General features: G+C 47.0%; 7 protein-coding genes across 7 annotated transcripts; 3 read left to right on the forward strand and 4 right to left on the reverse strand.

The window, feature by feature from the left end:
- Positions 1 to 128: 128 nt before the first annotated feature.
- Positions 129 to 2522, reverse strand: C7M61_001208 (40S ribosomal eS4 domain-containing protein; the record flags this gene model as incomplete). Its single annotated transcript, XM_024856625.1, has 2 exons — positions 129 to 908; positions 1731 to 2522. The coding sequence occupies 2 exons, from the start codon at positions 2520 to 2522 to the stop codon at positions 129 to 131; spliced, it is 1572 nt and encodes a 523-aa protein (XP_024716224.1).
- A 1003-nt stretch (positions 2523 to 3525) lies between these two features.
- MEU1 (S-methyl-5-thioadenosine phosphorylase) lies at positions 3526 to 4527 on the reverse strand (the record flags this gene model as incomplete). The annotated part of the gene is made up of 1 exon (XM_024856626.1): positions 3526 to 4527. The coding sequence occupies one exon, from the start codon at positions 4525 to 4527 to the stop codon at positions 3526 to 3528; it is 1002 nt and encodes a 333-aa protein (XP_024716225.1).
- Positions 4528 to 5697: 1170 nt separating this feature from the next.
- C7M61_001210 (uncharacterized protein) lies at positions 5698 to 6705 on the forward strand (the record flags this gene model as incomplete). The annotated part of the gene is made up of 1 exon (XM_024856627.1): positions 5698 to 6705. The coding sequence occupies one exon, from the start codon at positions 5698 to 5700 to the stop codon at positions 6703 to 6705; it is 1008 nt and encodes a 335-aa protein (XP_024716226.1).
- Positions 6706 to 6803: 98 nt separating this feature from the next.
- On the reverse strand, positions 6804 to 8402 carry C7M61_001211 (diacylglycerol O-acyltransferase; the record flags this gene model as incomplete). Its single annotated transcript, XM_024856628.1, has 1 exon — positions 6804 to 8402. One exon carries the CDS (start codon positions 8400 to 8402, stop codon positions 6804 to 6806), a length of 1599 nt encoding a protein of 532 aa, XP_024716227.1.
- A 340-nt stretch (positions 8403 to 8742) lies between these two features.
- Positions 8743 to 10902, forward strand: ORC3 (origin recognition complex subunit 3; the record flags this gene model as incomplete). Its single annotated transcript, XM_024856629.1, has 1 exon — positions 8743 to 10902. The coding sequence occupies one exon, from the start codon at positions 8743 to 8745 to the stop codon at positions 10900 to 10902; it is 2160 nt and encodes a 719-aa protein (XP_024716228.1).
- A 25-nt stretch (positions 10903 to 10927) lies between these two features.
- C7M61_001213 (uncharacterized protein) lies at positions 10928 to 11359 on the reverse strand (the record flags this gene model as incomplete). Its single annotated transcript, XM_024856630.1, has 1 exon — positions 10928 to 11359. The coding sequence occupies one exon, from the start codon at positions 11357 to 11359 to the stop codon at positions 10928 to 10930; it is 432 nt and encodes a 143-aa protein (XP_024716229.1).
- A 1173-nt stretch (positions 11360 to 12532) lies between these two features.
- On the forward strand, positions 12533 to 15064 carry CPH2 (Cph2p; the record flags this gene model as incomplete). Its single annotated transcript, XM_024856631.1, has 1 exon — positions 12533 to 15064. One exon carries the CDS (start codon positions 12533 to 12535, stop codon positions 15062 to 15064), a length of 2532 nt encoding a protein of 843 aa, XP_024716230.1.
- Positions 15065 to 16443: the final 1379 nt, after the last annotated feature.

A 16443-nucleotide genomic window follows, 5' to 3' on the forward strand; every position in this document is an offset into this window, starting at 1 on the left:
TTGATCTACCTGCCCAACCTTAAAAAAATCGGTCGAGCGCCTAAAATTTCGGTTTGAGATTTTTTCGCTAACAATCATAGCCTCGATCTACAACTCTTTCCAAATAATTCGTTCTATATTACATATGCTTACAAACCCAGCTGGGCTCTTCTTCTGTCACGCTCCTCGGTGATAGACAACTTAATACCCTTACCCTTTGGCAAAGAGATGTGGGACTTACCAGCCTCGTCACCAATGACGAAGACGTTAGTCAATCTGGTAACGAAAGTGTTCTCCAAAGCGTCCTTGATGTGGACCAAGTCGAAACCACCCTCGTGCTTCTCTCTGTGGGTGATAACACCAACTCTACCCATGTTCTTACCACCAGTGACCATGACCAACTTACCAGTGTCGAACTTGATGAACTCGGTAATCTTACCGGTAGCCAAGTCAATCTTGACAGTGTCGTTAGCTCTGATCAATGGGTCTGGATATCTGATGGTTCTACCGTCGTGGGTGACAACGTATGGAACACCTCTCTTACCCAAAGCGATCTTCTTGACCTTACCGAGCTTGTAAGAAGCCTCCTCAGCGGTGATTCTGTGGACAGTGAATCTACCCTTGACATCGTACACCAATCTGAAGTTCTCGTTGGTGGCCTCCAAGGTGATTACATCCATGAAACCAGCTGGGTAGGTGGAGTCGGTTCTGACCTTACCGTCAACCTTAACGTGCTCCTGCATCAAGATAGCCTTGACCTCTCTACCGTTCAAAGCGTACTTCAATCTGTTTCTCAAGAAAACGATCAAAGGCAAACACTCTCTCAACTTGTGAGGGCCAGCAGAGGCTCTTGGGGCGTAGGTGCCGGACAATTTGTCCAACATCCAGTGGGATGGAGCTGCCAATCTCTTAAGGTGCTTCTTTCTGAACTGTTAGTATAGATGTTTTCTACGGCAGATAAATCGGTGCGGTTGCAGACAAAAGGCCAGAGGTTCCCCTAAGGACAACGATGAACTCAACTGGAACGAAAAAAGAAATTGGATAGAGCTAGCGTTCCATCACCATTCCTTTCATCTCATCTCGTTGCATCATTTCTGACTGCGACCAACAACCGATTATCAAGACAAGGCTCCCTTCCGGGCCAGACATAGTCTGGCTGGAGACCGACTGACAGTTCTAAGAACATGCGGTATTTTCTGGTTCCAGTTCAGCCGAACTTAAACCTTTGATTTGTCTTGTTATCTGCCTTCAAATCGAAGGGTAGATGTGACATACGGGCCTCTTGCCATTTTTGATAATCGATAGTGATAGAGAAAAAAAATGAAAATTTTTTGTCTCGAAAAATTATGGGCACCGCGAAGTGGTTGTGCCGGGTAACCTTTTGTCACATTCGCCTTGGGTCACGTGCTTGACTTGAGGGCTCGCCCTTGCAGTCAAAGAGGGGACTCAAGTGTGGAGAACGCTTATCAATGATAGATACACAGAGGGGAAAGGGTGAAAAAAATCTGCCATGTATTTGGGCTATATGTGGAGATTTTAGGGGTTACGCAGAGCTTGTGAAAACAGCAGACAAAGCCCAAAGTAGGTACCGTATAATGAATAGATATGTAAGACCGACACGAAAGCCCAACTGGTGGGTGGTGCCAGCTTCAGGGGAAATCAATTGTGCCTGTTGCGCCGCAGCAGGTCGATGGACATTCCTGTAACTTTAAAATCGGAGATGAAACAACAATGTGGGGAGCTTAGATAACGGTGCTCTTGGGCTCATCGTACTTGTGAGTGTTGAGAGCGCTACCGCCGTTCCCCGTTGGCATGTTTGTTTCCATGTCCTTGCGGTTTTCTTCTTTATTGTGCTGATCTAAGGCCAAGCGTTCCGCACGAGACATGTCGGTAACCTTCTCAACTTCAGCACCGGTCATAACCTTGACCCAGTCAACCTTCAAACTGTAGGGACCGTACTGCTTGTCCAACAAACCGACGCCAACAGTCTTTACCTCTGACTTGTTAAGCTCGGATCCGTCCTGGATGATGCCCCAATTGGTCATGACAAAGTCGTTCAATGGGATCACCACAGTTTCCCACTCGCCTGGGTGGTGCAAAAAGAGCCTATGTTGGAACAAGTCAGTCACCAAGGGAGTGTTCGCTTGGATATTCACCAAATACTTTCTGCGGTCGCCCTTAACTCTGAGCACAAGGGAACTGAACTGGGACCAGTCCCAGTACGAGTCACCGGAGAACCACGACTCCTTTTGGTCCCGGGTGCGGAACATGGCGTAACCCAGGCGGGTGATCTCCGGGTTGCCCTTGGGCAAGTCGAGGTTGAGATAGCCGTGGAAGTGACCAGCACCGGAGGCGGCGTCAATGTCGAAGTTGACGGTGGACAGACCCCCCATCTCCTTGTCACACCTGGTGATGATCTTGGCTAGCGACTCCTGGGGGTGCTTGCGGAAGCTGAGCACGGTCTCGACGGACTTCGCATTGTCGGCCGATTTAGCAAAGATTCTGTTGAGGGTGGAGTTGAGGCCCAATGTTCTCAATGACATGGTTTTGTGTGGTAGGGTGGCGGATGAGGTATTGAGCAGAGGGATGGCTTGGATAGATGGCCAGAGTCAGGAGTAATCACGTGCGCGTCAGGGCCTTGCTGGCGATGACTGCTTCTCTCGAAAATTAGGAATTCGGTGAAACCAGAAAGTCGAAAGTTGATTTGTGAGGTGCCAAAGCCAGAAAGGAAAAATAAGGGTGGGCACGGCCTGCTTAAGTACCAGGCAGTGTGGGGACCAGGCATAGACCCACCCTGTTTTTTTCGCGGGAAACAATGCACGGTTTATCGTACAATCCGCTTTGCAGGGTGCCCTCCTGTCGGCACCTCGGAGTAACCCCACATTATCTGAGAATCTTCCGAAAAGGGCCACACCTCCTATTGACGATTTGACAGTGGAAGGTTGCGGAAGAGAAATTCTTTGGGTGTATTTCTTGGAATAGGCACAATCTGCTAATAATTTTTCAAGTATATTAGGAATGCCCGCTGCAGCCTGATAACGCACAGAGGGGATCATTACATCAGCGGGGCTTGTTGCTATCTTTGCTGCTGGTGCTGCTCTGTGGCTCATTCAGGAGAAGATTTGGAATTGTCCCGATTCCACTGGAATTCTGGGGTAATGGGGGGATTTCGGCTTGTCTAGCCCGTTCTTTGATTTCTCTATTCTCGAAGCTTCTCCGCCACACATTGACGACTAGTCGCTGACGTCAGAGCGGAGTCAAGGCTCGCTGGGGTTCCATGAATGCTGAAAAACACACACCGGTTCACCGTGACCTCAGGGGTACATACACTGTGGGTTACATGTTTGCGGGTTGACTCTGTAAGGTTCAGATCTGAGACAGAGAGCTGAAATCTATGAGAAAGCCCGGGAGAGGGGGGATCATTGAAAAATGTACGATCCGTGGAATGGATCGGCGTACTGCTCTTCGCACCCATTGATCCAATATTACTCCTTCGAGGCCTACGTATTATCTAGCAACGGCGTCTCCTTTCTATCAATTTTTGCTCTAGTTCAAAGGCCAGTAGCCTGGGAACAAGTAGTGCATCTTCTCAAGCAACTCCTTCTTCACACCATGTGGGCTGGTGCTCACGGCATACTTCATAGTGCCCTCGAGGTCCTTGCTCAAACCGGCGGCACCGGTTCTCAATTCCTCGGAAATCACATCAACCAAGGTCGCAGCAACACGGGTGGCATTGGCTGAGTTGGCCTTCAAGTTGCCCACAACAGTCTCCACTGTAACAGGCTCCTCACTCTCGTTCCACGAGTCGTAGTCGGTCGACATGCAGATCATCTGATAGGCAATCTCAGCCTCACGAGCCAACTTGGCCTCAGGCAACACAGACATGTTGATCACAGAGCCGCCCCAGCTACGGTAGATTCTAGATTCGGCTCTGGTACTGAATTGGGGGCCCTCCATGCAAACGACCGTCAAGTCCTCGCCCTTGTTGGTGTGCTCCTTGCTGTGGAGCACAGGCGTGGCGTCAGTGTCGAAACCTTCCAAAAAGCCCAGCAGGGGGATAGCGTCGGTGACGATCTTGTTGAGCTTCAAGTCGAAAGGCTCGCCGAACATGGCATGAGCCACAAAGCCCTTTTCAAAGAACGTGGCTGGACGAATACCCTTGGTTCTGTCAATGATCTGAGTGGGCACCACAAAGTCTCTTGGTTTGATCTCCTGCTGCAAAGAGCCCACGGCAGAGAAGGCAATAATAGCCTTGACACCGATTTTCTTCAAAGCAGCGATGTTGGCTCTGGAAGGAACGTCCGATGGCAACAAGTCATGGTGGGAGCCGTGACGAGCCAAGAAGGCCACATGGTCACCCTTCTCCGTCTGCGAGATGGTAATTGGAGCAGATGGGAACCCCCATGGTGTCGACACGGTGAGTCTTGCGATAGGCTTGAGGTTGGGCAAGTCGTAGAGACCTGTACCGCCAATGATCGCCAATGGCACTGGGCCGTCAAACGTATGAGGCAACGAGGAGAGCTCGACCTTTTCTCTGTGCACAGACATGAGTAACTTGGAGATGTTGTTGCGTAAGTGCACTTTCACCATAACGTTTTTCCACCGACTGCGCAGGCGCACTGTGGCTGCCAACGTGGGTGGACTAGTGCAATGGCGTCATTGTAGGTGATAGAATTGATAAGGGCAGGAGAGATAGAGGAGGGATCAGATTTACTGTATTTAGGCTGTTGAGATCTGGCGTGGTGGATAGACACATGTGTACAGTTGGATGTGTAAGCGCATAGATAAGGGTATCTTACCTGGAGGTCGGAAATGAGCGCAATCCTTGATAGCCAAAGAGAGAAAGCAAGGAGCTCAAAGATAGTCATTATTGTGAAGGAAGCTAATTTGGGCTGATGGCGTTGTCATAGAAGGTTAATACCTCGAGAAGACTGGTCTCTCGTGCTTTGTCTGGGAGCTAAATGTACAAGGTTCATGTGACGCTTCAATGGCTGACCTCCCGCTCGTCATTGAGCCTAGACCCAACCCCACAAGTGTGTTCATGATTTGTTTTGTTGGGGAGTATCGCAAGGAAGCAACTGAGACAATGGGTGCAAAAACGCCAATGGGGTGGGGATGAGACGAGTTTCATTGTCACCCAGCGTGTATTCTTCGGACTTCGTTAGGTCAGCCTGTTTAGGTTCGCCGTCAGAAATGACGCCATCTAGCATAATCTTATTCCTGGTGTTGCTATTTTGACCTCTGCTTGGCTGCGAGGGTATGAAGGAGACATGGAGGTGAGGTTAGAATCCATAACAACTATGTACTTGATAAAAAGGTCTGTTTATATCGAAGGATTAGATGTTGAAATCAACACAAATTTTATTGATTGAGTGAGCCCCAAATGTAGCTGTTTTGCAATTTCCTGGTTTTTCTTGATGCCGAATCTGGGTTCGTGCCTACAGTTTTCTCATTTTTCTCTACATTCTTGGAATTCTGCGAAGTCTGCTTTGATCCAACAAAACATATATATCACAAACGAGCATTCAGCAACTAGTTCTCTTCAAAAACGAAAACTTACCACTGATCTTAAAAGCCCTGTGGTGATTTATTGACCACCGAAGTCACCGATTCCGGGGTCGGAGAGTCCTGGTGAACAGGTTTCTCGAGATGCACGTGATTCGGCGACGCCAGAAACAGAAAAACTAATGACTAGCTAACCACAGTGAGTCAGCCACCATGTCTTTTCCGCTAACATCACGTACTATCGCTGGGCTCGCAAGCCAGCCTTTTCGAAGATACGCCAGTTTAAAGCCCCAGCTAGGTCTGGTAAGATATTCATCCAAAAAATCCGACGGTGAAGGAGGCGAGGAGGCCATATCCAAGAAGCCTATGCCGAGTCCATTCGCAAATCGTGGCAACTCAGAGGTTCCTCGTGCTCAAAAGACTAAAGCTCATTCAAAAAAGAAGCAAGATTCGTCATCTGCTGATCAAAATAGCAAATTTGTATCTTTTGATAAGCTTCCAAAACCTCCGAAGGAGATTCTTGATATGCCTTTGGACCAGTTCTATGCCAAGGTATACATGAGAGATCTACCTGTTAGGCCTCAGATCGATCCATCAAACAAATTTCTGTACAAATTTGAAGTGCCTTCCAGGTTTGTTCGTCATAAGCATCACGAGTTCCCTGACCTTCAGGAGGAGAACTCAAAGCCTCAAGAGAGGCAGCCAACCAGCAACTTCGAGCCTGCTAACAATATTCTCGAATTCAAAGTGGATTACAACACAAACTCGTTGGTCAGAGTGCCCGAGCATCCTTTAAAGGAATCTATCACCGGCATGTTCGTGTCGAACCCCCTCATGCATAATCTCGATAACGACTTCCTCTGGGACATGTATCCACGTGGGAAATCATATGGAAACGTTCCATTCGGAGGTGATAAGTCGTTTGACGGATTCAAGAACTGGGAGAACAAGGAAAATGATAAAGTCAAAAAGAAGGAGTCGCAGTTTGAGTCAAAGGTGAAGGAGGTCAATGAGTTCAGGGAGACGATGAGTGAATCAAAATCGTTTTACAGAAAGCAGTCCACCGCGGCTCCCACAGACAAGCAGCAAAATACTACGGCGAAGGCTGGCGGAAGACGCAAATTAGACCGCAGTCTTCTCAAGCAATATCGCAAGTACAAGAAAGAAGGGTTGTTCAAGAAAAGGTTTAACAACGACGGTAACAAGAACAACAACTTCTGATGAAGCAACGAAACATCCTCACCATCACTTACGGCTTTTTTCATGTTTATAGGGTTAACTTCCATTTCGGATAATATATCACAACGGTCCAGAAAAAATCACTCGACAATAACAAGCTCCACGTCTCCATAACCATAGAGATGCTTGTTTTCCTCGTAGACTTTTTTGAGTTCTTCAATGTACAATCCATGGTAGTGGTCAAGGAGCTCTTGACTAATATGCGGCCTGCTCCGTTTCTTGGGTTTTTCCTTGCCCTTAAACATGGAGAAGCGAGAGTCACTGCTCAGAGACGTCTTGGACTCCTCTGATTTGCTTGATGATTTTTCATCAGTAGGCTCATCTGGATTTTGCAGCACCAAACCAGCTGGAACATAAATAGGCCTTCCAGTACAAATGTTGATAGGTGTACGGAAAGGCAAGAAGCCAAAATCATAGATGAACACACCTCTTGCACTGAAGAAAGGCAAGGTAAATGAGGTCAAACGCTTGAGACCGAGCTGAAATGCGTGGAAGAGAGAACCCTCTTTTGGCTTTGCAAGCCTATAGATGTCAGCTTCACCAAATGCAAATGTGGGTACCAAAGAGACATTTCCGAGCTCAATGGCAATTTTGACGAAACCCTTACGCTTGTTGAGAACCAACTTGATTTGCCTCTTGGGCTTCAGCTCACTGGGTTCCTCATCATCTGAATCATGGCCCTGGTAGCCCACTCCAACACGCAGATTTTGACCGACCATATCGTTTAACAAAGACTCTTGAGCTCCTCCAATAACAAGGCAAACCGAGTTGTCACCATTCTTTATCACACTCTTGATATTCTTAGCACTTGCACTTGTGAGACCCAAAGACAAAAGATAATCTCTGTAAATGGGGATTGTGAATTGCGTTGTGAGCGTAAGAGGGAAGACATAGCCAATTCCTGGGAAAAGCTCTTTGTGCTTCGAGGGATCGTGGAACAATGGCTTCAAGAACTTAGCAGGCGGCAGGTAAGGTTGATTGCGCAAAGCATTGGTTGCAAACAAGCCCATGACACCCATCGAGATCACACCGTGCGGATGGTAGCAGAAGATGTACCGAGGGCCATCTGCAACCTTACGAGTTCTCTGGACGGTAGAAGAAGTCTTGGAATCTGTACTGTGAGCATCGTCATCATCTTCAACGGATGTAGAAGTATCAGAATCGTTCAAGCGCTTACGAAGTCCGAAGAACTTGAACAAACGATCCAAAGCAGTGCGTGCATTTTCCGAGATCAAGTCTTCCTCGTCGTCTGGTGTAGTCTCGAGAACCTCCTCAGTGGTGAACGTGGGCTCCAACTCGCACGTTTTATGAACCCTGATAGGATAGTAATTGACAAACCAGCGCCAGAGGATCAAGTTTCTCATGCTGTCACGCACACGATAAACGACCTTGCCGTTGGTGGGGGTGTGGAGATCAAACCCGTAGAGCCATATGAAGTAAGGGATCACGATAAGCAACCATGAGAGCCAACCGAGATACAAGATGAAGAGGAACAAGCAGCAGAAACTGGGAATCAGCACAGTGTGCCACATGACACTGAGCGTCTCCAAACGACGATGCAATGGAGTGTCCAAGGGAGCCACATTGATGAGGTTCTTCTTCTTCTTCTTCTTCTTGGTCTTGTCCACGGGGCGTTTTTGAATCTGCGGCTTGCGATGCCTCAAGTCCTCTTCGGCCATGATTTTGGGCCAGCTGGGAGGGAATTGGTGGTGAAGAGGTGAAAAAGAGACAAAAAAAGGCGATTGTCGTAGAACAAGAGAAAGGGAGGTCGGCCGAATGTGGGGCAGGCCCGCGGCTGTATAGAGGCTGAAACGCTCAGGCCATAGCCAAGACCAGCCGAGGACGTCGAAGCGAAAAAAAATATTTTGGCCGTGCTTCTATCATTGGCAGAAAAGGGATTTGGTTGACATTTTGCCTGCACCTTCATGCTTCCATTTCACTAAAGTGGAATCCCCTTTTGCCTCATTGCGGTAATTCTACGTTGCGACTCGCCGAGGTGAAGTACTACTTTTGCAACCAATGGACCGCGGAGGATTGGATCCGAATCTGCAGAAAACACACTATGCCGTGGATACGAGCAGCCGTAAACGAGCTAAAAAAGGCGGGTGCCCTTTTGTGAAGCACTCCAATGAAAGTGAAGAGCTCACGCTACAAAGATACAACTTGTATCAAAGGGTGTGGAGCCACCAGCTTGGAGCCATCCAGAGTATTCTAAACTCGGCCAATGATCGATTCTTTGCTGATCTCATACAATTCGTGGAAGATCCACTCCCAGAGAAGCTAGCGACGGCGTTTTTGGCCCTCAGTTCAAATACGGCTAACAACTTGAGGACCCTCGATGAGTTTGCAAGCCATTTGTTCAGTCAGGGCAAAAATCCACACGTCAGGTTGGTTACTCTTGATTCCAAAGAGTGCCCTCATATCAAGGCTGCCATGAGAGAGGTGGTAAAGCAGGTTCTTGAGCCGAAGCTGCGGCTACAGGAGGAACCTGTGGTGGGCTTTGACGAAGAGGAAGCTGAACCTACACCAGAAGTCGAAGACGACACCATTGACGGAGACGGCTTTGAAGGCAGAATCTCTTATGATTTTGAAATCGTCGAGGACTGGGTTGACGCGTACAAGAAGAAGAACAACTGCGGAGACCAGTGTCGTATTGTTGTTGTGTTACAAGATAGTGATGCATTCGCCAGCGAGGTACTCAACCAGCTTGTACACTTGCTTAGTGTCTACTCAAATCAGGTGCCTATAAAGCTTGTTATGGCGCTTAGCTCAAAGGGTATTAGCGACTGGATCAACAGTAACTTCACAGCTCGAGTGAGAACGCTCATTTCAGCCACTAAGTTGGAGGCAAGAAACAATAAGGATATTTGTTTCCAAGTTATCGACGACACATTGCTTCGAAATGAAATAACACCTGAAAATCCCCTTCTACTTGATGCCCAGCTCTCGCTGATTGTGTTGAATCGGTTTGAGAACTCCAACAATTCCATCGATGCACTCATTACCGAATTCAAACTTACCTACATGATACATTTTTATCAGCTGCCACTTTCCATAATGGTTGATCCCACCTTCGTTCCTCAAGAGTTCCACTTCGCTGCGCTTCGAAAGCTCCCTTCGTTCAAAACACACATAGAGTTCCTTCTACATAGCTACCACAACGCGAAAAAGGAGAAGGAAGAGGATGATGCCGAAGAGCTACTGTCAAAGATCAAGGGTCTTCTTAACGATGACGATGCAGTCTTTGAGCTATTCAAGAATGCAAGAGTGCAACTTCAAAAGTATCAAAACTCCGTCATGAACGCCATTCATTTGATTCATTTCCTCAGTGATGCTGAGAAGCAAAAGTTTCAGCTTTACAAGCTTGTCACCAATAATCAGCTCATAAACTCGTCCTATTTGAGCGATGTGTTGAAGAAAGTCAGAAATTTTGACGACGCACAGATTGAACGAGTCCATCATTTTTTGCATAGTGACACAATAAAGCTAACGCTTGATAATGTGGCTGACGAGGATACTCTTGGTCTCAAGCGGGCATTGAGTAAGCCTAATGTCACAGCAAGTCAACTTCTCAGCTTGCTCACCAACTATCTACACGACAATCCAGCCTTGAACATGAAAATTAGCGATAATCTTTTCAACGAAGTCTTGACAGTCACAGGAGGCATAAGCGAAATGGACAAAATTCGCCCACGGGTATCAATTGAGGAAAGTTACGAGAATCTTATGATCAAGCTCATTCGACCACGGCTGAAGGAGACAATTGAGGTAGCTTTAGACGAGCCACAGCAATTTTTGAAAAACGAATTGATTGTTAAAGAAGTCGGATCAAAGCACAGATCGTCGAAGGTCCTAGGGCCACTTCTAACCAGGTTGTATCATGTGTACAAGGATGCTCCTGTGAACATAAATATTTGGGATTTCTTTGTTGCTTTCAAACTGTCAATTTCGAGGAAGGACTTGTTGAGCGAGCTTCACCTCCAGATCAAAAACTACCATGGCGAATTCGCAAAAGAAATGAAAAAGATCATGAGCGACGTCGAGAAGGACGAAACACAATGGGACAGGCTAGTATATGCTTGGTTCATCCAAAGCAGCGCAGAGCTAGCATCGATGGGCTTCCTACGTGAGAAAGCCAAGGGCGACTACGTGGAGAAATTGATCTGGAAAGATTTGTAATATTAAGCGGTATGTATATTAATCATTAAGAGTGTTCCCCTTCCTCCCATTCGGGAGCTTCCTTCGTATCCTTTATCAGACCAATGTCTTGGGAATTATCATCTTCTTTCGTCGTCTCAGTGTCAGTGTCAGGCTTAGGTTGATCCAGTTTATCATCCTCCTTCACCTCATTAGGGTTGGCCTCAGCATCGGCCTCGTTTTTGACCTGTTGGTCAGCTTCCGCCTCATCTTCCGCTCTATAGCCATCCTGGGCAGAGTCAGCAGAGTCAGAGTTCGCCCACGACTTAGCAGTCTCAACGTACGAGCCAACCGACTTTCCGATGGAGGACTCCTTGATGTATGAATGGGCCGAGGCCGAAGTCACAATCAAAAAGGTGACTAATGCCGTGAAGATCAAAAGCACGATGTAGCGCTGCGAGCGCAACATTCTAGAGGCGATCACCTGGGAGTCTTGCATGGGTGTAATGGGACGAGAAAGAAGGTTAACTAAATATACCCGGTGAGAGACTCTGCAGTTGTTGATACTGACGTATGCAGGTGATATGCGGGCTTTTGGAGAACCCTTGATTGGAATAATCGGAGAAATCGATCGAGACAGAGGGGAAGATTATTTTAGTTGGAAAATTGGATGGAGAGGCAGAAGTCACTTTTATACGAGTTGGATTAGTTCCCGAAGTTCTGAAGACAACAAAGAAGTGCAAGCTGATCCTTTACACTTCACCACAAAACCTATTGCTGCGAAACAGCAGACTTTCGAAGACCTGACTCCACAAGCAAAGCCAAACCTTCTGAGTTCCCTAAGCCAGCTCGTGACATAAACATCGAAGTCAAAACAATTCGCTGCTTAGACATCTGCAAAGATCGTGCATTCTGCTAGGGAAGATCTCCCTGATGGAATGGGCTAATCCAGGCCGAGGAAGAAGTTTAATACCATGGCATTCTCGCCAATAAGTCCGAACATGCAGAAAGAGGCTTTGGTGGTGTTGAGCAAATAGGGTTCCTCATTATTCCATGTCCCTTCCCGAACGCTATAGTCTATTGGTCTTGACTCCCAGGAACGGTTATGCAAGGACGGTTTAGGCCGAGAGAGCTCGGATTTGGGGATCAAATGAAGACCAAAGGAAATTCAGCTTTTATGAGAGATTCCACCGATCGAATTCCGTTGGCACGTCGTTCCTCGTATATATAGACCCTACAGGCAAAATCACAAGAGTGAGGGGCGGTATCGGAGTTGGTCGGAAAGAGCCAAATTGGTCCGAAGCCAAGCTGAAGAGCGAATGACCGTTAGGCCAAAAACGCCAAAACTCGTGTCCTATTCGCCCTAGGCTGCCGAGGATCAATGGCTGCAAAAAATGGGCCCATGTTTTTAGCCGCCTTTGCGCAGGACAAAACGACGGTCTAGTCAAAAGTACCATACAAAAAATGACGGACCGGTGAGAGTCACGTGCAGGAGAGGCCTGCCCCAGGAAAAATCACACCACTTTGGTCTCTGTACACAGCTGCCAGCCTAATCATCTCTGATGTATCTCATATGTTCTTGCCATCTGTGAGATTTCTTTTTACCGCCTCCCTATTCCTTTATATTTAGTCTTTCGGCTCAGCATCCTCACTATATTTGCAACCTTTTATAATGTCCACGGCCTACGATTTCAACGATAACATGTTGGACTTCGAGGATACGGACTTGTTCCTAACAGCCATTCTGTCCTCGGTGCCTGCCATGGATAAAATGGCCAATCCTTACGATATGGACCAGCCCGGATTGGGCGGTTTTGCGTTTGATGGCTCCGGCTACGTCCCCAACAACAGCCTTGATATCAACGACCCTGAATCCTCAGACGCTGTGTCTGTAAACAGCTCCCTGCCTTCAACCGCCCACTCAGACCGCTCCTTGTTCCCATCCAATAACCAACCCAAGCGCTCCTCGTTTAGCTCCGCGTCGTATTCCGAGCTGGTGGCATCGACGAATTCTAACGAGGGAACCCCAAATACGTCCATACTGTCTCCACATACCCTGCCAGAAGGCATCTCCGACCATGAACCAAAAAAGCAGACTTCAAATTTCAAGAAAGAGTTCGAGGAAGAGGAGGTTGCTCCTAAACGCACAACTAGGTCGAAGGCCTCCACAAAAGATAAAGTCACCAAGCCAGGTAAACGCCCCAAGGTTTCTCACAACATGATCGAAAAGAAATACAGAACAAACATTAATACCAAGATTTACGAGCTCCGGGATGCAGTTCCTACTTTGAAGATCGCCGCTGGAAAACAGAATGTCCTGCTTTCTGATTTGGAGGGGTTGGCGCCTGCTGCAAAACTCAATAAGGCATCTGTCTTGACAAAAGCGACAGAATATATCAAACACTTGGAGAAGAAGAATGAAAACATGTTGTCACAGATTGCTCAATTGCAACAGCTTATCGGTGAGGCCAACGCCAATCCTCCAAACATCATGTCTCAGCAGGGCGATCGTCAGCCAAATCAGGGTGTGCAGAATTCCTTTGAAGGTCAGTTCCCAGGCGGTTTTGGCTTCGCTCCAGAGAACAATTATAACACTACGATAAATTACGACACCCAGCTGGTCCCACCTCAGTTTGCTCAGCAGCCACAACAAGAGAGCTACCAGCCTTACAATTCCAATTGGATGATGGGAGGCTTCGCCACTGTCATGGGCGCTTCCGTGCTCTCGTCCGACAATTTCAGGGGTTTGGCAGCTTTCCCATTCATGCCTGCCTTCTTGACTCACCCCTCGCCCACTGCTTTGCAGCTCTTTACCATTTTCAGGTACGGACTTGTTTTCTTCGGTATTTATCTTATGGTGCTGCCCGTAATTGACCACGTCAGAAAACCAAGAGATCCCAAGTCGCCTGTCGAGAATACGTGGCTCACATGGCTTTTAGTTTCTGCGGGATTGCAGGTACCAGTTCCACTCCTGCCAACAGATAAAGAGCGCATACTCTCCCACTTGGTTGATGGATGCTCGGATCCAAATCACTGGTTTAGAGACTACATTCTCTTGTCATCCAGTGAAGTTAATTTTGAGACGTGTTTTTTGAATGTGCTCATCGGCACGATTCTTTGCGCAAAATTCCCATTCATAAGCAGATTTATCGCACCAAACCTCCAAACGAGGAAAATTTTGTTGAGCAAACTCGATGCTACCAATGATGACAAAGCCTTGCAAAAGTTAAGCCAACTATTCAAGACGTCCGATGGCGCTGCGATGTTCACATCTGAATCACTCATCACTCGCATACTTAATGTTACTGAGAGAAGAAACTTCCTCGCGGATGTGAAAGAGGGTGAAAATTCTCTCGCCTACATTGACGTGTTTAAGCACAACAGAAAAGATATTTATGCTATCGTGTTTGGTTGGAGAGTGCTTGACCTTTTGCATGACCTTAACCTTTCCTACTTGGATTATTTGACTTTGCAAAATGAGGATGAGGAGGCAAGGAAAAGCGAGAAAAGTTTGAAGTCTGATCTCAAAACGATCGGAGGACTTCTAGAAGACTGCAGTGAAGATTGCCTTAACCATTATTGCTTGTCATTGACTTCTGTCATATCCCCAGAATCTACGCCAGTATTGGTCAAAACTGTGAAAGGATCCATAGCGGAATCGATGTCGAATGTCAGTGCTTACTTCGATGGACTTGATCTTACAGACACAGAGTCAGTTGTGGAAAGCGAAATGGAAGATGAAAACCAGTCTGACGGGACAGAGACGGAAACATCCAAAAAAGAGAGCGGAATTACAGACACAGTCAAGAGTCTGGAGTCGCTCTTATATTCCTTGAATCTTGTGAACGAGGAGAAGTTCATCGTCTTGGCTACCTCTTCTATTCTTTATTACTTGCAACAGGATGATGAACTCGAGAACCTGAAACAGTTATTGAAACACTTGAAGTTCCAAAGCGAAAAGCTTCCATTGTCGACGCTCTCATTCACCTGTTTATTGAGAGTCGTTTGCAGCATGCTTCAATCTGGCGATGATAAGCCAAAGGTGTCTTTGAGTGTTGAGGAATCCGAGATTTTAGAGCTGATAGTAAAGGCAGCCAGAAGTTGGCTCAACGATGATAGAAAGAACAAGTTTCTTAACCATTCTTTCAGAAGCGACTTAACTGACTTAGTAATGACCAAGGGAATGCTCCTTCACAACTTGTGATGAGATGAAATAACGAAACGTGAATGTATAATACCAGCTGAATGAAATTCGTAAATAAGAGTAATCTTTTGTGGAAGAGCTACGCCACCATATTTGTTAATGTCGTGCAATGCAACGACGATACGAGCCCTTGTTACCGCAGCTTAGCTATGCCACCTGTGAGTTCAGCCGCTTGTGGCCAGAAAGCAGAGAGAGTAAAATGAAAATACCTCTAAATCCACGAACAAAGGGAAACTAAAAAACAAATGTGAAATAAAGAAAATAGGCTGTGCTGCAGAGCGCATATGTCTTAAAACGTTCCTCATCCGAGGCATTTAACAACCCCACCCAAGACTAAGGCATTCTAGAGCATTTTATAACAAAGGTGTTGTGCCTCAATCATCCAACAAGACTGTTGGCTGGCTGGGAGGTATAATGGGTCATGAATCCGGATCGAAATACGCTTGGCTTAAGAGAACACGGGAATGCAACGAGGGTGCCCTAATAGCCACACAAATGCAAGTCACGGCACTTTAATTCTTTGAGCATTCCACAATGCATCCTATTGTTGAGAGTAGACTGGAGGCACCTTTGCTTGAAGCGCAGAACCGCTTGTTGTAGAGTAAAGATCCCGAACAATCTGAGACAAAGAATGGGTAAGGCTGGCCCGAAGCAGGTATCAATCGTCAATTCAAGGTCTATGCACGATTTTGGCAAATGTTTTCAATCCCGAGAGAACAAACACTCGCATTGTGACACGCTAAGACCGATGGGGGAATAAGGGCACAATCAGGGCGGGAAGGGGGAGGAATTTCAAATGGAAAAGTGAGGTGTTGTCGGGTCCAGCTATGCGGCGAGGATTTGCTGGCGGATTTCCGAAAATTTGCAGTGGAGATTAACGATGGAAGCATCAACCTTGCAGCTACAGTTGGCAGGAACAGTCGATTGGCTTGGAAGCCCACGCAAGTGGAAACGGGCGTCGGAGAAAAAAACACGCAGAATTGCGACGAGAGAAGGTCGAACAATTGAACATAGAGACGTGGTGAAAGAAATACAATGCTAAGGTTCCATTGATCAGTACCCCTTGGCGGCCGAGGGAGAGAAGGAAAAAGACCTAGATTTTCTTGCGACGAATAATGGGCGTTCCCTGACGAGAGATTGGCGCAGGGCCACAGACAAAAAAAAAAAAAAAAAAAAAAAGAACAGCGGCTTCTTCCTAGGTTGGACTGTGGTGAGGGGAGCAAAAACAAAGAAAAGGAAAGGGCTCCCTTGATGACAAACAAGGTGTATGGGTAGTCGAAAACGATGCGGGTGGAGTGGGGCAAAAGAAACTTGAATGTGGATACCCTCACGACACTGAGGCAGCGAGAAGGTGTTTGGGGTGCAGAGTACGCATGACG

The sequence above is a fragment of the Candidozyma pseudohaemuli genome (genome assembly GCF_003013735.1).
Source record: "Candidozyma pseudohaemuli strain B12108 chromosome Unknown scaffold00001, whole genome shotgun sequence".
Lineage (NCBI taxonomy): Eukaryota > Fungi > Ascomycota > Pichiomycetes > Serinales > Metschnikowiaceae > Candidozyma > Candidozyma pseudohaemuli.